Source organism: Strix uralensis, chromosome 1 (assembly GCF_047716275.1).
Source record: "Strix uralensis isolate ZFMK-TIS-50842 chromosome 1, bStrUra1, whole genome shotgun sequence".
NCBI classification, from domain to species: Eukaryota; Metazoa; Chordata; class Aves; order Strigiformes; family Strigidae; genus Strix; species Strix uralensis.
This window is the reverse complement of record NC_133972.1, coordinates 60,059,637-60,085,415: the sequence shown is the minus strand read 5'-3', so window position 1 is coordinate 60,085,415 and position 25,779 is coordinate 60,059,637. Positions and strand designations below refer to the sequence as shown.

The window sequence follows — 25,779 nt, the reverse complement described above, 5'->3', positions numbered from 1 at the left end:
GTGCACTTGGAAAACGAGCTGTTCTCTGCAGTGGTGGGATCTCTAGGGCAGGGGTTGGCAGCCCTCCATGAACGGTGTACCAGACTGATTTTTTCTTTCTCATCTTCAGAAGTTAAACGTATGGGAAAAAGATCAGTGATCAGGAGAAGGCAGATACTTCCTGCTGAGAGTCCGGGTACCACAACCACCTTTACCAGCAGTACTCTTCCTCCATGCTACTAGCTGAGAGATGCTGATTCCACATATGGTATTTCTCAAAATACTCCATTTCTCAGCTCCTAGCTCTAGGCTCACCCACTGCTGTGCCTTTCAAAATCTGTCCATATAGTTCATATAGCACATGTGCTCTCATCTGCTGGTCTTTCCTCTAGGACACCATGAACCCTCAGAGATAGAGGCAGTGCAATTTCACTTATGCTGTTACTTCCCACATCATTTCTGACATCTGGAAAACTCAAGTTTTTAGAGCTCACTGGTCTCATTTTTCTTAAGCATTACACTTGCTCCAGGCAGTGCAGAACACTGGTCATCTTCAAGACCTCATGAGAAACAAGGAACTTAATAATCTTGGCCCAACCCATCTGTCATATCCTCATCTCATCAGAGGAGAATTCTACAGCAGAAATTACAGGGCTAAGAGCTGCTATCTCATTCCTAACACGTGCATGTGCATCTGAACATGTTACACTGCATTCCTATCACTAAATATTGATTTTTATTGATTTTTTAATTGATGCATACTTTTTGTGTACTTACATCATCTTTCTTTTTTTTTTTTCTTTTTTACTGACAGATAGGAGTGTGGAAACAGTAAAAGACGAGTTCTGGCATACGAGAAGGTGCTCTGGTTTTCAGTATTGTGATGGAGAACTGAAGCTTTTTGTTCTGGCATAATCTAAAGGCCACAGGGGTGTCCCTTTGGAAAAATGAAGTTGGGAAGGACCTGATGTTTCATTTCTCCCTGTGTTGAACACCCAGCATAACATACTTTTTCTCTGGAGAGGAGTTAAACCAGGTGCTGAAGGTCTTTGAAGGAGAGCTACTCTCTGAACCCCACAGGCCATGACTGGCTGAGAAACACAGATCTGGAGGAGATTTATTGTGATCAGGAAAACAATTTCTGATCACGAGGATCTGCCCAGTTTACCCATAGGGTATTTCATTAGGAGCTGCCACAGCAGCAGATTCTGCTGTACTGCACTGCAGCCTTTATGTGGCAGCAGAGCTCAGTTCTGCTTCAGGCCACCAGAACAGCCACAGGCAAGGGGCCAAACTCTAGTAGCACTAATACTTCAGGGCTACACCGTGGAGAGGTTACAGATCACTATTTTAAGTACCAAGTCAGTAATACCATTCTTCTAAAAGCAAGACATCCTATGATGGTATTTTAAATAATGGTGGCAGAAGCTTCAGGTCCTCCTATGAGGGATTTCAATGTTAGCAGGAGGAGAATGTAGACAATGCTAACCAGGGAGCAAAGAGGTTACTGTATGGAAGACATCTAGGAACAATATCCTCTGAAAATCTCAGTATTTGACTGAGTTTATTTAGACAGCATGATTGATAAGACTGAAAGCTAAGCCATTCTGGTTACCTACTTGTTTATTCCACCGTGTAATTCCTATCTCCTTATCTCAACAAAGCGTAACAAATCCACGGATTTGCAGCTTCCAAAAGTACCCAAGAAACCTAGTTTCTAAACTAAGGAAACAAAGCTGTATGTTCAACTACAGCTACATCTACATGACCATTATTAACTTCGTACTCAAGTCTGTGCCTGACTTTGCAGTCACATCACTTGAGTCAGATCAAGCCAGATGCTGACATCTATCCTGCATGCAGAGGCAGAAGTGAAGTGCAAGCCGGTTTTCCTTTGACTGCGTTTTCTTGTCTGAAAAGCCACTGGTCAGAAAAGCTTCTTGGCAAAAGTTACTGATCCAGCCTACAGCAACATTTGGTTTCAGTGTCATCTTGAGCCCCGAGATAATGTTATAGTACAGACACTGGCTAAGGAATGGCAGCTGCTAAGAGAAAAATGTTGCCATGATCTACATTTGGCAAACCTTTCCAAATACCGTTTCTACATAAAGAGAATTTTTATATTCAGTAGTAAACAAATCAAAAATGCTTTTGAATTAATATCAGCTAAACTAGCTGCCACATTTGTATAAATAATATAGCTTAATCCTGCACTGACTCGGTTACTACTCTTATAGCATTATCTATTTCTTTAAACATCAAAAAAAATGATCAAAGCAGCTGACATTTTGAAACAATGATTTCAGGATCCCTTCCTGTATAAAAAGAAGCAGCCAGGAAGTTTTAAACCTTTTTGGTTTTGAAGAATTAGACTAAATTCCCAATGTAGGCTGAATTCTAAAATCAAATTATCTTAAAACACAAAATGTACCTGGAACATTTAAGGAAAAAAATAGCTTCCATAAACTCAGAGTCAATTTTATTTAGAATATAAAAATCATAGAAACCAGGCTTTCAGAATTATAGTGCAGAAAAATTCTGTTACAACATTAATGAAATAATAATAATAAAAAATACTGAAGTGAGAAAATAGGTAGGGATTTAAAATGTCACAGTCTGACATTTTCCATAATAAAAGAGCATAAGTTGAAGGGGGTATTAGTGGCGGCAATGATTTTGAGCCTCCAAAGAGAGTTCATTAAACAATCTTCACTGACATCTAAATTTCTGTAAAAAGCAAAGGCATGGAGGGAGAGTTGGATGACTTTCAGGATGTTACACTTCCAGATAGGAAAACCTTACCAAGACACAGAAAAGGACTTTGATCAGAGTCAAAGTAGAGGATTTGTTTGCAGATGTTAATTGAAATAAATTGTGCAAAAAAACTAAGGAAGGGAAACATTTTCTTAGAAGTGAATTACTTACTGGTTAAAGACTGCACATTAATTTTGTTTTGGGCCTTTTCCAAGAAGATGTGCCAAATATGACAACAAGCACTGAAACTGGGTAACAGCTAGGATCTAAGAATCACAATATGATCAGAGCAGAGATGCTGAAGTATTAAGCACAGAAAAACAAGTGAAACAAAGGTTTCTTCCTAAAGCAAATCTGCATGTGAAGACAAGATAGCCAGAAAGAAATCTGACTTTGAAGTTTGTAACCTGCAGTAATAGAGTATGAGCCCTGGGACCAAGAAAGAAAGAGAATTCTGATCTCCCAGGGGCAACAGAAGAGGAGAACAAAATTCAGGATAGGAACACTGCACTGTATCTCAGCAAAGCTCCTCTGAAACTAAATCTGAAGAAGATGATCTGATAATCTTTCAAAATTGAAATGGAAGTTTACGTTTACCTTCATTGACATTTGCTACATACAGCCTTCTTTTGAGTCAGTGGAAATGCAGTAGCTGTTCAAACCAATTTGTTGGAGAGCTCAGTGACTTGCTGAGGAGTCATGCTTTACAGCAATCAAGGTAGAATTCAAAGCCCTGCCATAAGCCCCCAAAATACTGTCAAGCGTTCCAGTTTTAACACCAAGGACATTTTCAGAGCAGCAAAAGAGATTGAAATTTACACCACAGTCCTCACTCTCCCTAGATGAGACTCCTGCACTAGTAACAAGCAACCCTTTGCGCTCATTTCCTTACTTTCCCTCTCAGCAACACAGTCTGTGTCTTTATTATTTATACATATCATACAATACTTCACCCCAATCCTAAGGCAGGACCTTATGTACCATTTCGCTGAACAAACACTTTCCTTTTAAGGCAGCAGGCAGTGACTGAAACCAAGAAGCAACAACACCAACTCAGAGCACTCCTGGGGTATCAGCAGAGGCACACGGGGAAGAAGTGCATGTTGTCTCCTTTTGTTCATCCCCAAACTGACTCAACATCTTAGTTTACAAATGGCAAGCACAGCTCAAGTAGAGGACTTTCAACACACAAATACATGTGTTTTTAACAGAACTGCTCTGGAGAGTCACAGCTTGGAGGCTTGAGGACCACAAACTAGACAATTTCAAGAACAGTATCTTTGCATGTTTAAAAACACCAGGTAGAAATCAGACAATTTTTAGTGCAATGTGGGAGAAACTTCTAGGAGCTTATATATCAAGGAATTATTATGCAGATCCCACAACCATTATTCAGCAAAAAACTGGCAGCATCTACAGTGTGAACCCAAAGTTTCTGAGGGGAGAAGGGAGTTTTTCAATTTTATCAGAATGGTTTGGACATACATGAACTTCCTCTGCCAACATTTATCATTCCATTTTCCTTTAAATGGGACTGGCAAGCTCTTTGACTAATGGAATGAATGAGAGATATGTTACAAAAGGTTTAACAAGGAGTTCTCTGTAATTTTCCAGTTGTGTCAGCACAATGCATCTGACTGTGTCCAGCAAGATGCATCTCTCAAACACAATTCAGAACTTTCACAGTTGGCTCCTCCATGCTCTCCACAAACATCAGTCCCTGGCTCCTGACTCAGCTCAAAAGGGTCTCTGCCACAATGGCTGATGGGTGCTGCTGTCTATAGCTCCCTTATTCTGCAGGTGCAAGAGAGGCAGCAGCAGACAAACCAGCCTGTGGCCTCTGGCTGTCATCTGAGAAGGGTGCTTATACTGCAGCAGTGCCTGTAGCAGTTGAAACAACAGCTGAGCACACCTGCCCTTCATCTGGTTAAGGTATATTACATGCGGTTTATGCCTTCAAAGGTAAGAGTAAAGAAGTTTCAGAGCTCACTTTTCCTTCAGTTATAAACCAATCACTTCATTCACTTTGTGTTATACCTGGAGTAGCATCATGAAGAGACTTGGATCCCATTCATTTGGAAATGAGATTTTACCCTTTGTTTAGCTCTGAAATTAATTTTATCTTCCCTTTATCAGTGCTTCTATTTAGGGCATAATGATGTTCCCAACTTGCTATACTTCAAATTAAATATTTTTCTTATGGTATTCTCTTGTCCTGTCACTAAGCACAACCGAGAAGAGTCTGGCTCCATCTTCTTTACTTCCCCCATCAGGTACTTATAGACATGGATAAGATCCCCCTGAGCCTTCTCTTCTCCAGGCTGCACAACCCTAGCTCTCACAGCCTCTCCTCATGTATCAGAGGCTCCATTGCTTAATCATCTTTGTGACCTTTTGTTGGACTTAGTCCAGTATGTCCCTCTCTCTCTTGTACTGGGGAGCCCAGCACTGGACCCAGCACTACAGATGTGCCTCACCAGTGCTCAGCAGAGGGGAAGGATCACCTCCCTCGACCTCCTGGCAGCATTCCTCCTAGCGCAGCCCAGGAGGTTGTTGGCCTTCTTAACCATAAGAGCACCTTGCTAGCTCATGTTTACCTTGTTGATGACCAGGACTTTGCTGCCAAGCTGCTTTCCAGCCAGTGGGCACCCAGCCTGTCAAAGTACATGGGGTTATTCCTCACCAAGTGCAGGATTTTGCATTTTCCTTTGTCAAACTTCACTAGATTCCTGTTTGTCCACTCATCCAGCCTGTCCAGATCCCTCTGAATGGCAGTACACACATTTGGTGTATCAACCACTCCTCTCAATTTGGTATCTGCAAATGTGTGAAGGGTACACTCTGTTTCACCAGCAAGGTCACTAATGAAGCTATTAAGCAGTACTGGAGCCAGTATTTACTCCTAGAGTACACCACAGGAGACTGGTGTCTGCTGGACTCCATGCTGCTGATCATAATACTCTGAGCTCAACACTTCATCCAATTTTCAGTCCACCTCCCTGTCTACTTATCTAATCCATATCTCACCAGTTTGTCAATGAGGATGTTATGAGAGACACTGTCAAAAGCCTTACTAAAGTCAAGGCATACAACATTTACTGCTCTTCCTTCAACCTCCAAGGCAGTCATCTCATTGCAGAAGGCTATTAGATTGGTCAAGCATGGACTGACCTACCTAATAAGGGGACTTCATAAATCCATGCTGGCTACTCCCAATCACCTCCTTGTCCTTCATTTATTTAATTACAGTTTCCAGGATTTGCTCTACCACCTTCTCAGAGACCGAATTGAGGATGATTGGCCTGTAGCTTTCCAGATACTACTTCTTGCCGTTCTTGAAGACAGGAATGAATCTTGCTTTCTTCCAGTCCTCAGGAACCTCCCGTCATTGCCACAACCTTTCAAAGAACTGAGAGTGGCCTCACAATGATGTTGGCCAATGATACAACCCATCATGTCCTTTGGACTTGTACATGTTCAGTTTGTTCAAATGTTCCCTGTCCTGATCCTCCTTCACAGAGGGTAGGTTGCCATCGGTCAAGACTTTCTCACTGGTCTCAGGGGCCTTGGATTCCTGAAGGCAAGTCTCACCAGTAAAGGCCAAGGTAAAGGAGACATTAAGTATCTTAGCCTTTTCCATGACCTCTGTCACCCGGTCCTCTGCCCCATTCAACAGTGGGCTCACATTTCCCCTAGTGTTCCTTTTGCTGTTGATGTGCCTATAGAAGCCCTTCTTGTTGCCCTCTACATTGGTTGCCAGATGCAATTCCAGATGAACTTTGGCTTTGTAACTCCACTGTTGCATGCTTGGATGCCGCCTCTGTATTTGTACAATGAGTATTTCCCATGTATAGCTACTACCTGAGTTTACAACAAAGTTCTTTTTAAAAAAGCAAAGAACAGAACCAGCCATGTCAAATTTTCATTCCAATTCTGTGGTCTTCAATTCTACTTACCTGATCTATAGCGCTCATCCCGTGACCCTGAGGACCTGCGACGGTGGTATCGAGAGGAAGAGGACGGAGTAACAGGAGTTCGACGTTCTTGTGGTAATGCCTGGTCCACCCCTGCATTAGTTAAAAATAAAACAAACAAAAACAAGCTCATTCTGATTGAATTCCAAAAGTTAATAGTGAGGAAGAGTTCAGCCTACACTAGAAGTAGAAAATGAACATTCAATGGCTAAACCATGTCATGTCAATTGGTTACACAGTACTTGCCTCTGATCAGCTTTTCTGGTATGGTTATTTTCCTGGTTCTCTCTAAGACAACCTTTTTCCAGGATCATGGACTACATAAGAAGAGCATACAGACAGTAAGATTGGTTGTGGTTTTTTTACTCAAACGGGTGACCTCTCATAAAATAGTATTCAGGAAATATTTTAATGGTCTAATAAATGCAGACACCATTGCAATGGATCTTGAAGCTTTCTGGCAAATTGGTTAAAAACACTTCCTAAGAAGACTTAGCCAGTGTGTATTATCTAAAACCTCATGCGGTTGGATGATATCAATGGGTGACAACACAATACTAACCTATGGAAACTAGATACCCTGTGGGAAGGGAACTATATTAATATCTATAGGCATTTTCAGCTACCAACGTCCAGAAAGTAACCAATAATTGCACCAAACCAGGCTGAAAATAGTAATCTATTCCAGCAAAGCAATAAAAATAACTCAGCCTTATAATATATACCTGCAGCATCTCAGTATGCCAGGCCTAAACATCCAATATTTAGGATTCAAATCTTGTATTCATCCCTTTCCCATAACGAATTTGGTTTTTTTTTAAAAAATAGGTATTTTCTCCTTTAATGACAGTAGTGGTATAACAGCAGCATTGTGTATTAACACTGCTAGAAACTAATGTTCCTTGACAACTTCCAGAGAAGGGTGAAGTGAATTACTTAAGCAGGAAATTTCAAACAAACAATAGGAAAAAAAGTAAACCTGCATCTGTAGTAGTGGCATAACATGCTACCCTGCTCTCCTCCAGAGAAAAACCTGAGCAAACAAGCCCAGTAAGTGATGCATTCAGCTCACAGCTAATAAAGCACGGAGCATTAGGCACTGTGATGCACAGGGGCAAAAGAAACAGGAGTACCCAAAGAAATGAAATTAATTCTTTCCTTTTATTTCTTGCCTTTAAAAAGAAGTTACAAACTCTGTGTAACTGTAGGGACAGAAGTAAAACTGGCCTCTTGCACTGATGGTTGACAGTAGGAAAGATTTGTTAAAATTACTTAATTAAATGATTAATAATTGAGTATTCAAATGGGTGACTAATAAATTGAAACTGGATTCAACAAAACAATGCTTGGAAATATGTTCATATTTTTCAATTAAAACACAATGTAAAAACTCTCCACTCCTATTTCTGAACTATTCATGCCTGCTTATTGGAGAGGGATAAGAGTTTACTTTTGTGAAAACAAGAATTTTTATGTAGAATACAGACCAATGGAAAATTCTATCTTGACTTCAGTGAGTCTCACTTATGTTTCAATGGACTCTTCAAACAGCATCTTTTAAAAAGTTGGCATTGTACACTTATTTCTTTGTGAAAACAAACTGAACTCAAAATACAGCTTCTCTCTTAAATCTCTGGAATATCAGCAATGTCAAATCTGCTTTGATTTTGTGGAGAAGTGGCTGGTTGGCTAAAAAACACAGTTGGGAGTAAAATCTCATAGGTGCATAAAAGACAGAGTGAATCCATCAATTTTCTTCTACTCAGATTGTGATTAATAATTCAAACTCTTAAATCAAATAAAATGTCTTCATTTAACTGCTCTGTCCCCATGCTGTAGTACTGTGTAATTTCAGTTGCTCTCAAGCCATTATATTCTTTAAGGCAGGTGAACCTAACTTCTGGATCATTAAAATAATCAGAAGAAATATTTTCTCCTCATTTGTATATTTAGAGTTTTTCTTTCCTTATTGGGTCACTCAGAACCAGCAATATAAAGTTAACAATAAAGTTAATTTTGATCAAAAATTTTTCAGTCCCTACTACATCCTAACCACCATTATTCATCTCAGTCCCTATCCATATTGTCAGGAATGAGATACGTTCTGGAAATCACATATATTTACAAAAATCCAAAAAAAAACCAAACCCAAAAATTGTGCACCTAAAATTGCTGCTGTGTGACAGAGCTTTTGTGAAGAAAGCAGTGCCACAACTTCCCATAGCAAATGACTTGTGTAGAGCAACGGCATTTGGAGAACAAACAAAAATAATTTAGGTGTTGCTGCTGAAGTACAGCATCATGATTATACAGGAAAAGGGGATTAAATGCATCCTTCCAACAACAAAACCACATGCAATAGGCTTTAGAAACACTGAGAGGAAATTAAATTGTGAAGAAACTCATCAGTTATAAAGAGGTGCACAGCTGCTGTAGGAGTGAGACCTTTCAGGTAGACCTGAAAGCATTGGACAAAACACATTCAAGCCTGTGATTTCCTTCTCCTGGTCACATGGCTATGAGACGCCTCAGGTGTCTCAGTCTCTTCTGCAGCTGTGGGCAGTGCACAAAGCTCTTTTTCCAGGTGTAAAACAGACAGTGCATGTAAGGTAACCTCAAACACTGACCCTGACATTGCAGAAGGCAGCAGGATGCCCAACCGGCCCAGCAGCACTGCTGCCCAAGGCACTCCCTAACACTGCAAAGGGCTCTTCCCTCCTCCAGTTCAGAGATTTTACTGTTCTTACTACAGATAGAGAAATCGCTCATCTAATCTTAAAATTGAGACACTTCAACTAGTTTACCACCCTCCTACTTTGTACATGTGTGTTTGTTCTTTTACGTCTCTTCTGACACAATGGCTAATACGGAGTTTCTTCGTACAGTTAGGAAAGAGACAGCCCCAACATCCTACACTAGTAGTCATTTAAGGCCATACTTAGCAAACTAAATGAGAATATCAAAATATCTACTGCTTTTATGAGGTCTGAGGATCATTTGATGGCTTTACTTCCCACTCTCCCACAAATACAAAAACAGTGAATAAACCTCTACCCAAGTATGGAGCAGGACGTGTGAACCTGGCTCACCGACAGCACTGATTTACATGAGGAAGTTAATTCTGCACTAAAATACAGAGAAGCTCTCCAACAGCCATCTGTGGGGAGACCTCTCTTAGTACTAAGTTCCTTTAACGTGAAAAAACACAAAGCATTGCCCCACTTTGGAAAGACAGTAAGAAACCTGATGAAGGGGCTGGAGCAGGAATTAGCTAGCACTGCCTGGACTCACACCTTCGCTTCCCCTGTACCTGCTCCCTTGCACAGCACCAGCGATGGTCTGAGACAAAGTACACAATAGAGAGAACCTACACACTGCCATTCTTGAGTGATGGGTAGGAGTAAAAGCCGTACAGAATAATGAGTACCATGAAATCAGTGAAGTGTTGCCATAAATAACGAAGCAGTGTTCACAGCAGAATCGTTCACCTCCATGAAGGCTCTAGCAATATAGTGCAGTAACAAGCATTTTTTTTTTTTTTTTACTTCTACTTCTGAACATAACTAAACAAAAAAATTGATAGCTTTCACAGCCAGCACACAGGGTCTGTGAGTTAAGTGCTAATGCTTGTTCAAGTGCAGCTTTGGCCAAATGCATTTGTGAATCGGTGGAAGCACTGGCGTAATGGGCTTTGAGAATTCATACTCAGATCGATTCCTAAATTTAAGGAGGCGGCAGAGCAATGAATGGCTTTCATAAAAAAAAGGACAGTGTCACACCAGTACCCTGTGCACAGACACAATCACAGTCACTGTCAAACTGGCATCATTCTTCATAACGCCATAGTCTACCCTAGTCTTGTGGCTAAAGCAGGACTTTAAAAGGTAAGCTTAATTAGCACTAATGATTGACTCGTTACAAGTCATGAAGAATTTTAGCAAAATATATATGTCTGGAACACATTTTATACAAAAGGCTTAGAAATCAGGGCTTTATGCTCATCACATTACACGTAAGCATTACCAGGTGCACTGGAGCAACGAGCCATGTTCTTAATACAAGCATTAGATCATTTATCTAATGCTGCTAATGTGGGATTCCGCTGGCAGATTAAGACACCTATATTTAGGTGTCTACAAGAAGGTGCTCAAACTAAGCTCCCATTATGAAAAACAGAGACCTAGGTCAGGACTCAGGAGTCTAAACAGAGGTGTCCACTATCTTTTCAGATGTTGTGGACTACAATACCTGGCTTGACCAGAATGGCATATGTCCCCTTTAAGCCCTGTTCTATATGTGCTCGCTCTGTGCAGATGTCTCTGATACCATAGGAAATCCTGAACAGTATTAGACACCTATCTTCAGGCAACTCCACGAGCCCAGTGAAGCCTTGAGCACTATGCAGGTGGTCAGTGGAGGTATCTGCTTTGGAATAAGCTGAAAAGCTCTCTGGATTTCATCAACTGAATTAACTGAGTCTCTTCAGATAAGAATGGGAGCTTAAATACCAGGTTCATAGTCAGACAACTTAATGCAGATATATCAATCTACAAATCCTAATCTGCAAGCTGGATCCTGCCTTGACTGTACTTAGCTAAAAATGCAAGAGCCCCAGTAAAGCTATTTAAGCAGTACCACTGCAAGCTGGATAGTTTTATTTTTAAGTGCATGGAAGGCACAAAACTGTTAGCTGGAAGCAGGCTTCACCTCCTTCCTTCTTTTTTTTTTTTTTTCCTTCACCTCTTTGTTCCTCCCTTCTTTATTACTTAGTTTTATAGCTAAATTGCAGTGCTATATGCTGATAACATGGCAATAGCTGCATTGCCCTCTCCAACAGAGGACAATTGTTTCCTTAATGACAGCTGACAAGTTGCTTTGATGTATCTCTTATTCCTATGTCTGTGTCAAATTTCTGAATCTAAAAATATTTAAAAGCTGAAATGTCTAATTGACAAGAAATAGAAAGCATTCCTAGACACAAGCTACATTTATTGTTCTTAAAACTAACTTACAGTATGTGCCCCCAGGAGAGAGAGCTGTAGGATAAACCCAGCAACTCCAGGGCTAGTGGGAAGGAAGGCAAACAGTGTTTGCAGTGCAGTTTAAAGAAACAGTATTTACCTTCTGATCTAAGTATTTCCTGAGCTTCTATGCAATGGCTGGTGGCTCAGCTTTAAAAGCAAAGCAAGGTGATGAACACACTGTGTATTTTGTAAACAGGTTAAATGTCACACCATCCCCATGGAACTTGTTACTTGGAGTGGCATTTCACTCTTCCCATCAAATGTACATCTAAGTAATGAATTCACTGGATAAGCCAAAGGAGATTTAAAATGCAATGCTCCTAACCAATTCAGGAAAGTGGTGCCACTTTCTGCTAGATAAATCTGGACAAATTTCTGATTAGATATGTTTAACAAATCTTTCCTTCACAGGTGAGCTTTCACACTTACTCCTGCACTTCGTTCTGATTTCAAACAATCTACGTACTTAAAATTGTTCTTCTTCTTTCCTTATTACAATCTTGATCTTGCCTTCCAGCATCTCCTTGCAAACTTTAGCTTTCATTACAAGTTTAGCATAGATATTGTGGGCTTCTTTTTTCTCTCCATTATCTCAGTCATAGTGGACATCATAGTATAGCTCCAATTCACATGCGATATTTGATTTCCATTTTTCTCTAGATAGTCCCACAGTTTCAGTGTACCATTTGAAGATTCTTTCAGGAGAATATGTAGAAAAAGGCTACCTATCCACATAGCAAACACATTCACCAATGTGTTGGTCAACTTACACTGCAGACAAATTTGGGAAGTATCGTGAATTCCAGCAGTTTCTCATTTTGACAATGGCACCCAGTTCTTCATATGCCTCCACTGACTCCACCTCCTCTGTTCCAGCACAGGCAAGTTTTGCTTCAAGGCCCTCAATGCTATATTTCCTTCCTACCCTCCATTGCTCACCTCCAACTGAGACATCTTTTCTTACCCACTTGTCAGATTTTTAGACCAACCTCTTCATGCTTCCTCCTATGCTCTTACATTTCACAGATGGTCTCTGTGAACAACAACAGATATTTCATTGAAATTCTTCAAATTCTTTGAAAAACACCCTAACTCTGTGTACTAAAAATATCCTCCCCAGAAAAAACCATCATCCTGAGTGCTGAAACCACTACTCGCATTACTAACTGATTTCATCATGTATTCATTTCTTCCCTTACATCCATTTTTTCACCTTACTATTACGAGTGTAAAGTCTTTGAAGGAAGGTGTTTTTTGCTCTGTTTGAACAAGTTTTAATATTATGAGGTCTTACTGCAGGATAGCAAACAGAGGTGCCATCATAAAACAAAGAATGTGTAAAAAGATAACTGGGCTCTCAGTCAGCATGGCAAAAGTGAAGCAGTAACCACCATGCTTTAAGTGATGGCTTCAAGGGGTAGTTCTCAGATGCTTTCAGAACTTTCCTTTTTAAACAAACTAGGCTCTGCAAGGCATCCACCAATTCAAACCAAAACCCATTTTTAAAAACAAGACTTACTAAGGATTCATCTATATGCCATAGTTTCTCATCTGTGAAACATCTGTCACAGTTTTCAGAAATCTGTCCATGAGCTGTGCAATGCATATGCCTTGTTCTCAACACACATACATTCTTTGAAATGGCCCATCATGGTTATCCCTTGATAAGATCTTTAAGAATTAGGAAGGCAGATGTGATAGGAATACTCGTTATTAATAAAGTGAATCCATGAGGGTTTTTTTTCCATTCCAGAACCAAGCTTTGTTTAAACATTTCCTTGCAATCTTTGCAATCCAAACAATGTCTGTGGAAGAGAAAATGAAATTGTAATCGCCAAGTTTACTTTGAGTGCCCAAAGGGGGCAGGAATAGTTGAAAGCAAATGTATGCATGCATACACACAGAAAAGTATGCAAATGTATGCACACGTTACAGATACATATAAATATATGTGTCATGATAATAACAGAGACTATGGAAATGGGTTCCTGTAATTCTACAAAAAATTGTTTCTTTGTAAGGTAAAGGGATCTTCTGTGCAAATGTATTATCTTCTCTGCACTGTGTAGCTTGAAATCTCCCTGCGCTGGTGCTGTTGGGGCTCCAGCAGTGGGAGATGCAGTGTTCTGTCTTTAGACCTGTGAAAGGAGCAGCAGGTGCCTTTTAAACACCTCATCTCACAGGTTTATTAGCCATAATAAATAAAGCACTGGTGACTGGTCTACATGGTTATGCTACAAATAGAGCTAAGCTGGTGGTACCAACAACGGGAAATTACAGAAAGTAATCTAGTGTAGACACAGCACTTGATTAAGAAAGAATGAACCACCCATGTCTAAGCTGTTAGAACCAAACCTTAATTGATAACAACATCGTCTCTGTTCTGTGAATGAATAATCAAATTTCCTGGCAAAAGACTGGAAGCAAATTGGGAAAAAAACACAGCTTATGGGGGATGCAAGTAATTTAGTTATTTTTCTTCTAGGGATGGTTTCTCTTAACAGCGTGCATGCAGCTGTCCACATGTTATCTTACCCAGAACTGACTGATCTAATCAAGATAATCTTCAGAAAGGTATTCCGAAATAAATTACTGTTTAAGTGGTTATTCTTTCAGCTCTCGGCTGTCACGGCTCCTCTACAGAGGCAGTAAGAGAAAGGTCACAGCACGAGAGAGATTGGGATATACGTGCAGATATAAAGATCCAGATTCACTATTATTTTTAGATGTCTGATATACGGGCACACTAAGAAAAGAAAAACTACTCTCCACACAGAACATCTCCAGCTACGAACTGACATTCTGAGAAAGCGTTTTGAGGAAACAAAGCTGTGCTTTTGTCTCCCTAAGTTAAAGCAGGTGGGGATTTAATGGGAAAGAAAAAGGGGGCTCCCCCCATCCCTTCTCCCATTAACATTGCCAAACGCAGCATATCCGTTCCAGATTTCTGGATGTTCGACAGCCCTGCTGGAACAGTACAAATGTCCTCTGCATATGTGCAGTCTGTGCAGCATCTGGATGTGTCAGACCTATTGTGCATGCATTGCGGAGTCAACCTGCAGATGTGCAGCAGATCTAGCACGTCCCCCATGTGTCAGACTCACTGCATGTTTGCTGTATGGCATATGTAACAATATACTCTCTGGGATTGTCTTGTCAAAAATAGGGAGCATATGAGTGAACTCCCACACCACCTGGTAGAGTATCAACTACACGGCTGCCCAGCTTCCCCTTTCGGATTTGGATTATACAGCTCTCCCTTTCTAAAATGACAGCATCCCAATGAGTACAACAAGAAGACCTCTGGTATACATTGATATACATATAGAAGAGTGTTTATATATGTATATAGTCAACCCTTCTACTGCCTACATTTAGCACTTACATGATTTTATATCATTAATTTTGTTAAATCTAAAATTGCATTTAAATTTAATCATTCCCATTTTGCAAAAATCTTGGGCAGAGGAAGTTAATCATGTCAGACTGAGGGAACCTGACTCAGAGCAGGCCCACGTGAGAGAAGAAATACAAATAGCACTGTCAGAATCCAATATGGATCTCCTCTATAGTATTACAGCAAATTGGTCTGAAAATGAGGTGGGAAGTGTTTCTCAAAGGGATCATCTTTTCACAGGTATGTCTTGTCCTGACAGAACTGCAAATCCTATCTTCCTTCAGCTACCTCTTACACTGTGTCTGGACTGTCTTGTGGGAGCGTGGACAAACACACAGGCAAGAGTGTGACGCCCTCCATGTGCCCACATGTCTGGTAAGAGAAAATCTGGTGTCTTGGAGGCCTGTGAATCCTCTGCAGCCTTGCTACAAACCCAGGGAGTAGGAGCAGACTGCCTGCCACAGGTCACCCCGAGAAGGCAGGACGGGTATCTGCTGAAGGGCACAGCTACGCAGGCATGGCTGGGGTCATGCCTTGCCTGTCCATGCTGCAGCCACATAGCCCTGCAGAATGTTATTCCTCCAGTCTGCTACACCAGCCTGATGTCTGTTCCTAAGTCAGTCCGCTTCTGAACAGTTTGGATGTGACCAGAGCTCAGGCAGAGATCTCTACTTAAAAATAGCACAGAATTAGGGGTGCTTAGACTTTTACAGCTTCCTCCGGATTCTGGCGGGCTTGGACCTGTCCAGAGCTCTGTAAAAAGGCAGTGCCAAAAAGGGAATTAGAAACACATGCCTTCCTGTGTTTCACCAGCTTATTGTATGAAACCTCCTCCATAGTATCCACGGTATGGAAGCTAGAGAGACGTTAACATGTTCAAATGTTACTATGAAGGACTATTCTTTCTCCCTTCCCATCACTTCACTCTTAGGCAGACAAAAGTTGGTGATGGCCTTCCAGATGTTGTCCCTTGGTTGTCCTGCCTTGTCACAGGCAGCTCCTAGTCTACCATGTTGATGTAGGTGTCTACTAGAGGCTTCCAGATGAGGCAGAGTTACAGACAGATACGGACTGGAAAAGATACATTCATTGTGCTCACCAAAACGAAAATAAAAGAGAGGCCGGTTTCCTGCTGTGCTGGCTGCTCTCTCTCTAGCGGCCGCTTCCCGGATGTCACAGACACCAATGTTGGCAGTGCGGAGCATTCTTCTGGCAGCTCCTTCACTGTGTTGCAGTCTACACCGTACTGCGGCAGCTCCATTCGCTGCTGTAACAAGTTGAAAAAAACTAATTAATTCATGTTTAGTTTTTTTTATATTTGTTACAGCAACGAATGGAGCTGCTGCCCCCATGCAGTAGAGCACACACGCACACACACGCACAGACACCACAGGACACTCATGGAGCCAACGTGGGTCAATGTTCCACTCTGCCAACATGGGCGTTAGTAATGTTAGCAAAAGTGCAGCAAGAGGACTGGATGTCCCCACAGAAGGGAACTGCCTTTGGATTTCCTTTAGTTTGTTGAACGCAGTCACAGAAAGCAAATCCCTGCCCTTCCCCAGTGCCTCCAATCCCAGTGCAAGAGCCATGTCCATTTCCATACTGTTTTAAAATATCTCTAAAACATCTATTCTCTTTTAATAGCAAGATCCAAGACCACCAAAGCTTATAAATTCTTGCAGTTCCCCATCAACACAGATTACAACAAAGAAACAAATGACTAATTGGTCATGTACTGGTCATATATTGTTCAGATATTAACAGAGGCTTTCAAAAGGCAGCATCTGTTTTATTATCCCATTTCTTCTTGGAAAGGATTCATCTCTCCCTTTCTAAGTGAGCAAGGACCTCAAGCCATTCAGATGAGTAAAGTCTTCAAGGAGAGTATCAAATTGCACTATTTCAAGTTTTGTCCAAAAGGTAACACAACAAAACAAACAAAAAGTACAAAGACAGCAAAGACCCAAGCACAAATAATACCAGTTTCTGGAGGAAAACACTTTAATACAGTAGAAGCAGTGTCTTCCACTATAATAATTCATTTAGCCATCAGCTAAATGATTGAGTTTTATGTATGGATGAGAAAACAGTGGACAATATTTCAATACTTTTCCTCTTTATCCTATTATCATCTTCCTCCATTCATCCATACACCACATCCCCAGTGTAGGATTTTCTGGGAAGTGGTAGAGCAGAAAACATTCACTCCATTTCTTCCCATCTTTAAAACAGCACTGTATCAGCTACATCCTCAATCAAAATTCAAATTATTCAATGGACCCCACCATAGAACTCGCTTACAGAGATCCCTCTGCTTCTCCTTACACTGAAAAACTTTAGTATCACAACAGAGACCTTGAAAGACAAACCTCAGAGGGTTCTCCACCTTCTCTTTTTCATCATTACATGCATGATGAATCCCCAGCACTTTCAGCCAAGGATACAGTTTGACCAGAAGACTATGAGCTTTCTGGAGAAAAAGCTGTTATTTTCTTGTGTGAAGAAAAAAAAGGTACAACTAACTGTATAAACAAATACTGGTACCAACCACACTGCTGTGTTGAGGATTACTGTGAGGCAACAGTCGCTCCGTAACTCAGTAAACCTAAGTAAGTCTCATGAGAACACACTGTGAAGATTATTGTATCTCTGACAGTCTGGTCAGACCAGTAAATGCCCAGAAATTTAATAACTGCACCTCTGGTATTGTAATTCTGTTGATTTAATTTGTTTCATTCTCTAATGGTTCCCAATGGTTAGGAAATGTCACAGACACCCTCAAATCAGGCTGTATCACTTCAGAAAACAGAGGTGTCTGTAAAATCAATCTCTTTTGGTGAATTCCCTCCAGTGGAGGAAACCTAGTGAAAACCAAAGGCACAAAATACCATTCTGCTATGGAGCTAGCTAATATATACAGACCTGAAGAAAAGAGAACAAGGCAGTGCCTCCACACACCAGCAGTTTAAATAGAAAACCATCAATTCCACCATAAAGGCAAGATTTTGTAAAAGGAAGAGGAAACTAGCTCCCAGGCCTGCAATAAAAACAGTGCTCAGAGGACAGCCAAGCCCAAGTGGAGCCTCCATAAGGAGAGAGAGATGCCACAAGGGGCACGCTCCTGTGAGGATGACACAAAATGGAGGCCTACACCAATACCTCCAGCTATATATTCAACTTCATGATCCAGTGCCTCAGAAGAGCCAAAGAACTCTGAAGAGTCCTTTTATATATATCTAGGAGACAATTTCAATGAAGCAATACATTATTAAGTTTAGTTTGAAGAGATTTTTACACCTTTTTGGCAAGTACATACAACCCATCCCTCAACACTGAGACCAGATTTGTATAAAGGATTGGTTGTCCACGTATTATAGGACAAGCTGAACTCTATGGATGTTGCTGGTCTCTCTAGTGTCTTCAGAAGGGAGATTTGGACAGGAAACCCAGAAATGGAGGAAGGTACAAACTCCAAGGTTCTCTTCCACTCTTGTGTGTATCTCTGAACAGAAAGCTTTACTTGGCTGAGGTCTCAGTGAGTGAGGACATCACATTTTCCTCTGTGCTTCTGCATTACTTCTAACAAAAGTCTAGACTGGTTTTATTTTCCAGACATCACTGCCAAACCCACAGCAACGTATGTAGAAAAATGTACACACACATCAAAGCGGACATATATATAAAAATATACATAAAATGGATGGAATAAATTTTTTCTGCATAACAATAGCTTTGTTTCTGCCACATATATTTCTTCAGAGATGCAGGTTTTTACTGTGGCAACTATCTGTACGCTTGACATCTTCATATATGGCAAGCACAGATACACGTACCAGGAGGCTGTGGCAGGTAGGCCCCAATTAATTTTGATCTCTTCTTTTCATATCCCTTCTGTGTGATGTCACCTGCCAAGAAAAGAAAAGAAAAATCAATAAGACGTGGATAAAGACAGTGTCTAGCTGCTTAATGGAAGCACCATCAGCTTAGCCACCACCGTACTGTTTGTCTGTCTTGACAATTATAATGAACAAATGAAAAGCACAGTATGATCATTCCATCCAGAAAAACCTCATTTACGCCAGAGCCATTCTGACAAGTAAATACCCAGCCTTGATTTATTCCAGCACTGTAGTCCAGTGGCAGAGTTTTAAAACCATTTTGAGATGCTGTCACACAAGCTTTCAAAAGCTACAATGACCTTCATTAGGTTAATAAACAATGGATTATATAGAGTGCGTGGGCCTGTGGTGGCTGGCAAAACACATCACTGATTAGCATTTTCTATCATTAATGGGATTTTTCTAATCAAGCATGTAAGGCACAACAGACTTGAAACTGCTGCTATATCATTTCTGCAACATAAATGTTTTAGCTGATTTCTAAGCAGTACTGAGAACAAAACCAAATCAAACCAAATCTACCACAGATGCAGTAGAAAATAGCAGCATAAAGACTTTTTGTCTGACTTTCCAATTAAACATCAAAAAAAAAAAATTTGGAGACAAATGTCTGAATTTCTTGAATTAAATTAATATGACCCTTTGCTGTGTCTGCAGCTTCCTCAGGTAACTTTTTTTTAATGTAAGGATTAAAAAATATTTTTCTGTAAAAGTTTCCTAAAAGAAAGTGATGGATAATTAGATATGTAGAACAAAACATACTTTTAGTCTTATTAGAGTTCAGGAGAGGTTTGACACTGAAGTTGCAATAAAGCCCTGGCTCTGGAGCTCTAGATCTACCTTTAATGGTTAAAATACTTGTTGAAATATAATTCAAACATCCAGATTCTCCTTTCTGGATGTGTGAGCACAGATGCACACACATATACTGTATGTATTAAATTCAATACAAGCTACTTCAGATGCTAAAAAGAGTGATAAATTTTACAATTATAAGGTTTTTGAAATAACACCATATTCCCTTCCCTTTCAATAAGCATATCTGCTATTGTGAGCCTCATCAGGCAGTAAAGTTCAGTTGCAACACTGGACTTGTATGTTTATAAAAGGTTGAGGGCTTAGGAGGGCAAAAACTACAAAAAGAAGTGGAGCTTTGGCAGTAATGTCCAGCTAGATACAGCAACGCATGTCTGTTCATGCTTTTCCATCCCTAAGGAGACCATTTGCCAAGAGAACTACATACTCATTTCAATCCCAGCCACTCTGGTAAATGGATGCTAAATTAGCACCAATGTATAGACAGAGCTTCCTGTGGGTTGGTCTGAAATCAATAACTACATGAAAACACCTTCAAATGTTGTTCCTCGATTAAAGACCTCTTCTTGGGGATGGTTCCAATAAGCTCTAAGGAGGCAAAATTCTCCAAGCCTCTCTGTCAGTGTCCTGAGCCAACCTCTCACTTCTGGTTAAAAAACAGTGCTTAAAATAACACCTATCCTCTTTGCTACCCTATCTCAAACTGCTCTACAAAAGAAGTCAACTAAAATATCTGTGTTTTTAAATGAGGAAAGTGAGAGTGAAGCATTTCAAATGATAACCGACCCATATTTACCCAGGGAAGAAGTGGCAGACTTGGCAAGAGGACCTAAGTCTTTAAAGTTCAAACCTACTGACTCTTCAAGCACATTTCTTCCTATTTTGGATACTTCTGGCATCTGTTCAAACTAGTGAAACAAGCTCCCTCTCCATTGTAATCATCAGCTTCTCACAAACTAGACAGTAACTATAGATACAACTTCATTAAAATGTTTTAATGAAAAAATGTGTTTATTTCTGTTTGAAAATTCTAAAATACCAACAATTTTTTCTTTCAGAGTTTTGCTAAACAAATTGCCATTAATTTACGGTGCTCATCAATACCAAATTCTTATGCATTCCAGACACATCTTAATTTGAGCAAAATTTGATTTTATTAGTTTACTATTGCTCTTAAAGGAGAATAGATATCCTATGGAGAACCACAGCTCCACTGTGATATGTGCAAGTTGTCAAAGCTAGTTTAAATATGAAACTATTAACAATAGGTGCTTAACTATTGGTTACTTTTTCACACACATGGTAGTACGTACACATGCAAACCAATATTGCAAGCTCTACATTCTAGACAGTGCTCATGGCACCTGCACCCATTCCTGCAATGTAAGTTTCTTCCACTGGTTTCTAAACCTATAGGGTCCTTAACGGGAAGAAATACAGAGGACAAGCAATTTCTTTGACACCAAAGTGTGAAAGATAACTACCAAGTGTTATGTCCTGTCAATAATAAGTTTTCATTCAAATCAGCGTCCCGATTCACTCTTTTGAAGTTCACCACCTAAACAAATTATTCTGAGAAGTAAAAAGAGTGACTCCTTCCCCAGACCACTCTCTCCACCAAAAAAACACCAGTAAAATGATTTTTTGAGACAATTTAATATGAAAAAATTTCGACTTCCAGGAACAAACAGCAAAATCATTTAGAATTATCACTAACCTTTCTATAATCATGTCCATCATTGCCCTGGTAATCAAATCTAAAAAACCATGTAAAAGCAAAATATAAAATCACCAAAATATTATTGTACTATCACTATTACCATTCTGAGGTGGAAGGAAGTCAACTGTATCATACAGTCTGGGGAAGTACACAAAAACGCTTTATCAGGATTAATGGTATTTTTGTATTAGTTTGTATTTTTTCAGGTAGACTGACTTCAGAATATGAACAATAACTGAATTATCATTAAATTATTATTATAATATATGCAAAACTATTTCAATTCAAAGCTATGTTGAACTCATTGTGTAAGCTCCTAATATATACAAAACACAGCTTACCAAGAGTTAAGTGAGCTTAAACGCTGCTCTTATCATCAATTACCACACAATATTATGACCTCTGGTCAATGTACTTCATTCCTTTGCATATTAATGCAATAATTTTACTAGTATCAACCCCCTTTTCAGTTAGGTCCACCTAACTCATGCTCTTCCACAGTACAATATTGAATTTAGGCTTTGCTTTTGGAGAGTATCAACAGGATTAAATGAACTATATCTCCTTGCCATGAGAATAAAGGATTTATGCTACCTTTCTCTTTTTAATTAACCCTTCTTCTCTTGAAAAGCCAGCAGACTCTCAGGACTTCGCTTCATGCATTCAAAGTACAACTCAAAAGACAGGTGGGAAAAGGGTCTCACTCACCCACAATGTCTTTTGAGCAGACAGTACCTGTTAGTTCTCCTATTTACTACATGAACAAACTCTTCAAAGTCCCTGCACATTTAGACATCCTCATTGCATCACTCTCTAGCTTTCTTCTCATGACACCTTTGCCTACTTTTCTGTGGCATTTCCAAGCCACATTGCAATGCTGCACAGAACAGCTCTGGGAGGCAAGACAGTATGAGCAGGGAACAAGGCTGGCAGTGGGTTAAAGGAAAAAGGGCGGGTCATGGATGGAGGAACAATAAAAAGACTCCAGAACTAAGGACATGCAGGAGCAGAAGGAGCACATGACTGCAGGACCCTTTGGGGATGGGCCTCCCTGGGACAAGACACCATCACCATAGTGTCGGGAAGCTGAAAGGTGGCATCTCCATTTAGCAGCTTCCTGCAGCTCTCTGCTCTGTCTGCCTGTCTCCTTCCTTGGCTCTTGCCCCATCCCCTGGCCATCTCAAGCACTCTGCCCTTCTCCACTACTCAGGTTCATCCCACAGCTGGTCCCCAGGCCCTCCTCCTCCTTGCTCCCTTCCTCCCAGGCTGCATTCACTTCACTGCACCCAAGGAGTTCAGTCTCCTCTCTGCATCAGCATTCTCCAGGTTTTTTTCCTCTGAACATGTTACTCTCTTCCTCCTCAGCTGCACTGGTGATTTGACAGGTTTCCACTATCAAAGGGCCACAGATGCATTCCCTGGAGGGTACTGCATCCAAGGGTCAGCAGGGGAGAGGAAAGCATAAGCTTGAGATCTGAACTCATTAACAGTGAGCACATTTTACCTTGATTTTTCCCCATCCATATTTTAAATTGACTGTCAAGGACTGCTGAACAACAGACATGCAGTACATTGATCCTCTTTCCACAAAACAAGTTCATTTCTAATTCCTAGTCTTCCAGAGTCTCTCCAGGCACAGAGGGGAGATGCCACTTTTGCAATGAAAGGGACAGCACAAATGAAAGACCATACAACCCTCCAAGGAAGAAGGCTGTACAGGACCAGGGTTCTGGCACTCCGTAATCCTATTCCCACCTCTTGGTGATTCGTGCCCCTGTTTCTGCAACTTCCCAAGTTGCAGATGGCAATGCTCACCTACATAGGCGCCCACAGACAACAAGTATTTTGTAGCTATATTTAGCAAAGCCGCGCTGTAGTGTAAGTTTATTTGACTATGCTCACCACAACCGCTACTGTTTGCATTATACCCTCCATTTTCTTTGAAAATTAACTGTATTTTTCTCTTTCCTTCAACAGTGTTGGATTTACAAAGATGCTGGGGCAAAGTCGGGGGAGTTGGGTCAGAGCAACATAACCATAGCTCATCACAAGCAAGAAAGGAATTCCAGGTAATAGAGAGCCCCTTGGGATACTCCATATTGTACAAGACATTTTGAGGACTAAGAAATGCCATTAAATCTTGAAGTTGGTCCCAGTACCCTATCCCCTTTCCTGGCCCCTCCATGAGTCAGCTCCATCCATTGCATATCCTAGACTGATCATGGAATCACACCTTAAAATGAAAATAATAAAAAGGCACATTTTAGGTAACTAGCAAAATATTGACTTTTTAGCATTTTGTTGAGGGGAAGGTTATTAAATGTGAAAATACTTCTACATGAAAAACATCTGTACATTACCACCCTTCTTTAAAGCATTTTCACTTTAAAAGCTGAGAGTAGTTACAAATGCTGGTACCACAGACAAATAAGGTACTGTGCTACTGTCATGGAAGTAAAATGCTTAAAGTCAACGTAGTATGAAAGCTTCCTTTTCAATTGAAATATATATTGACTGATCTATTATCACTTCCTGAACACAAACATACTCAGTCCCGATAGACTCCTACCATGATATATGAAGTAAATTTATTCAAGAAAAAGATAATTGCATTATACAGGGAAAAATAACTAAACCAAACCCAACACAAAATAAATTTCACCAAATCTCTCCTTTTTCCTGGAAGATGCCAGCACTTACTGATCTCAGTCCTTTAGGACACAGCGCAGGTGAAAAGCTAATGATTAAACCAGGGACTACAACCATCTTGTTTAGTGCAGTGAAAACTCAATTTCATTTTCAGTGATCTCGAAGCCTGACTGATACTGCTGGTTTTCACTACACATACATGTTTTGAAAAGAAATTTCAGAGTGGGACTTTGAATTAGTCTAAGGCACTTAAGGAAAAATCCACCATGGGAAATAATGCAATCAATAACTCCTCTCAAACACAGACTAACAGAGAGCTTGCCGGTGAGTGCCCTTCCTCTGCCTATGATTTTCTGCCTTCTAAAGATTCAATTTTCTGTACGACTTGTTCATTGCTGATGACTCAAATTCAATGTCAGCATCTTGGCAAGAGGGATTTGAATGAAACAAAGCTCCTCATAAAGAGAACTGTGACTCATTTACTTCTCCCACTCATGATGCAGACAGTCTCCCTGTCTGGTCTCCCAAAAATATGCCAAGAGACAAAGGATTTCATTTTGGATGGTGCAAGTACAGAGATACCAAAACTGCACAAATACATCTCATGTAACACGTACATGAACACAAAAATATATATCAGGAACCGTTTTCTTTTCCAAGGTCTTTTAAAAAAGATGTTTAACCTCATCAGCAGCTTAGAAAACTACTCAGAACTATGATGAAGAAACAAATGGTAAACTATGGCACTGGGCAGAAAAATTAATGGGATCCCACAATTTTACTGCAAACAGCATCATAAATTACAGTACTGCTCAAGTGCGTTTAAGGGGAGTATGCTGTAGCTTAAAGGTTTCAGTGTTAATTTTACCCACATACAAGTGATTTTTTTTTTTCCCCAAGGATACATTTTGTTCCTGCATGTTGCAAGCAAAGCAGAAAATGGCTGAATTTCAATGACAGATAAGGAAGAGTGCTCCATGTGTACTTTACAGCTTATAATGTTTTCTAAAGTGGCTTCTAATTCAGGAAAAAATACTTAAGAGATTATGCTATTAACAGATAAGGTAAACTATATTAGCACTGCTAAAATAACAGATACAAGGTCTTTTGAATTTTGAAATTATTCCTGTTCAAAAGAAATACTTTCTTCCCATTCTTTTGATAGACAAATTATCTGTTGTATAATCCACTAAATTCTTCATTTTAATTCAAAACGAGTGAGTAGTTAATCATTTGACATGGAAGACATTTTTGAGCATCTCCACCCTGAATCCCAGAAGACCCCTTAATGAGTTTCCCCACTTACTTTCTGGCCCCAAAGTCTTCAGCACATTTTTCCAATACCCTAAATATGCCTGGGCTTCAAAAGAAAGAAGAAAGCAAAAAAAACTCCCCCCAAAAGAACCCTGAAACACCTAATTGAAGCCAATGAAAACAATCCTGGGGATTTTCTGACTCAGACTTTCTACCGTTCGGCCGAGCCGAGCACCAGCGGTGGCTGCCAGCGGCATGGCGGCAGGCCAGGAGCCAGGCTGGAGTGCTGCTGGAGACCCCGCTCCTTTGA

The 25,779-nt window shown here is 40.3% G+C and overlaps 1 protein-coding gene across 5 annotated transcripts in view; it reads right to left on the bottom strand.

Annotated features, from left to right (window-relative positions):
* Positions 1-25,779, bottom strand: part of DIP2C (disco interacting protein 2 homolog C) — a 331,427-nt gene that overhangs the window by 130,981 nt on the left and 174,667 nt on the right. For 2 of the 5 annotated variants that reach the window (XM_074868279.1, XM_074868299.1), the window contains exons 2-4: positions 18,965-19,036; positions 16,228-16,395; positions 6,690-6,800 (exon numbers count right to left, since the gene is read on the bottom strand). In XM_074868279.1, the coding sequence (XP_074724380.1) occupies positions 6,690-6,800; positions 16,228-16,395; positions 18,965-19,036 (351 nt within the window). The remainder of the gene's footprint in view (positions 1-6,689; positions 6,801-16,227; positions 16,396-18,964; positions 19,037-25,779) is intronic. The other 3 variants (XM_074868310.1, XM_074868319.1, XM_074868289.1) reach the window with 2 other exon arrangements.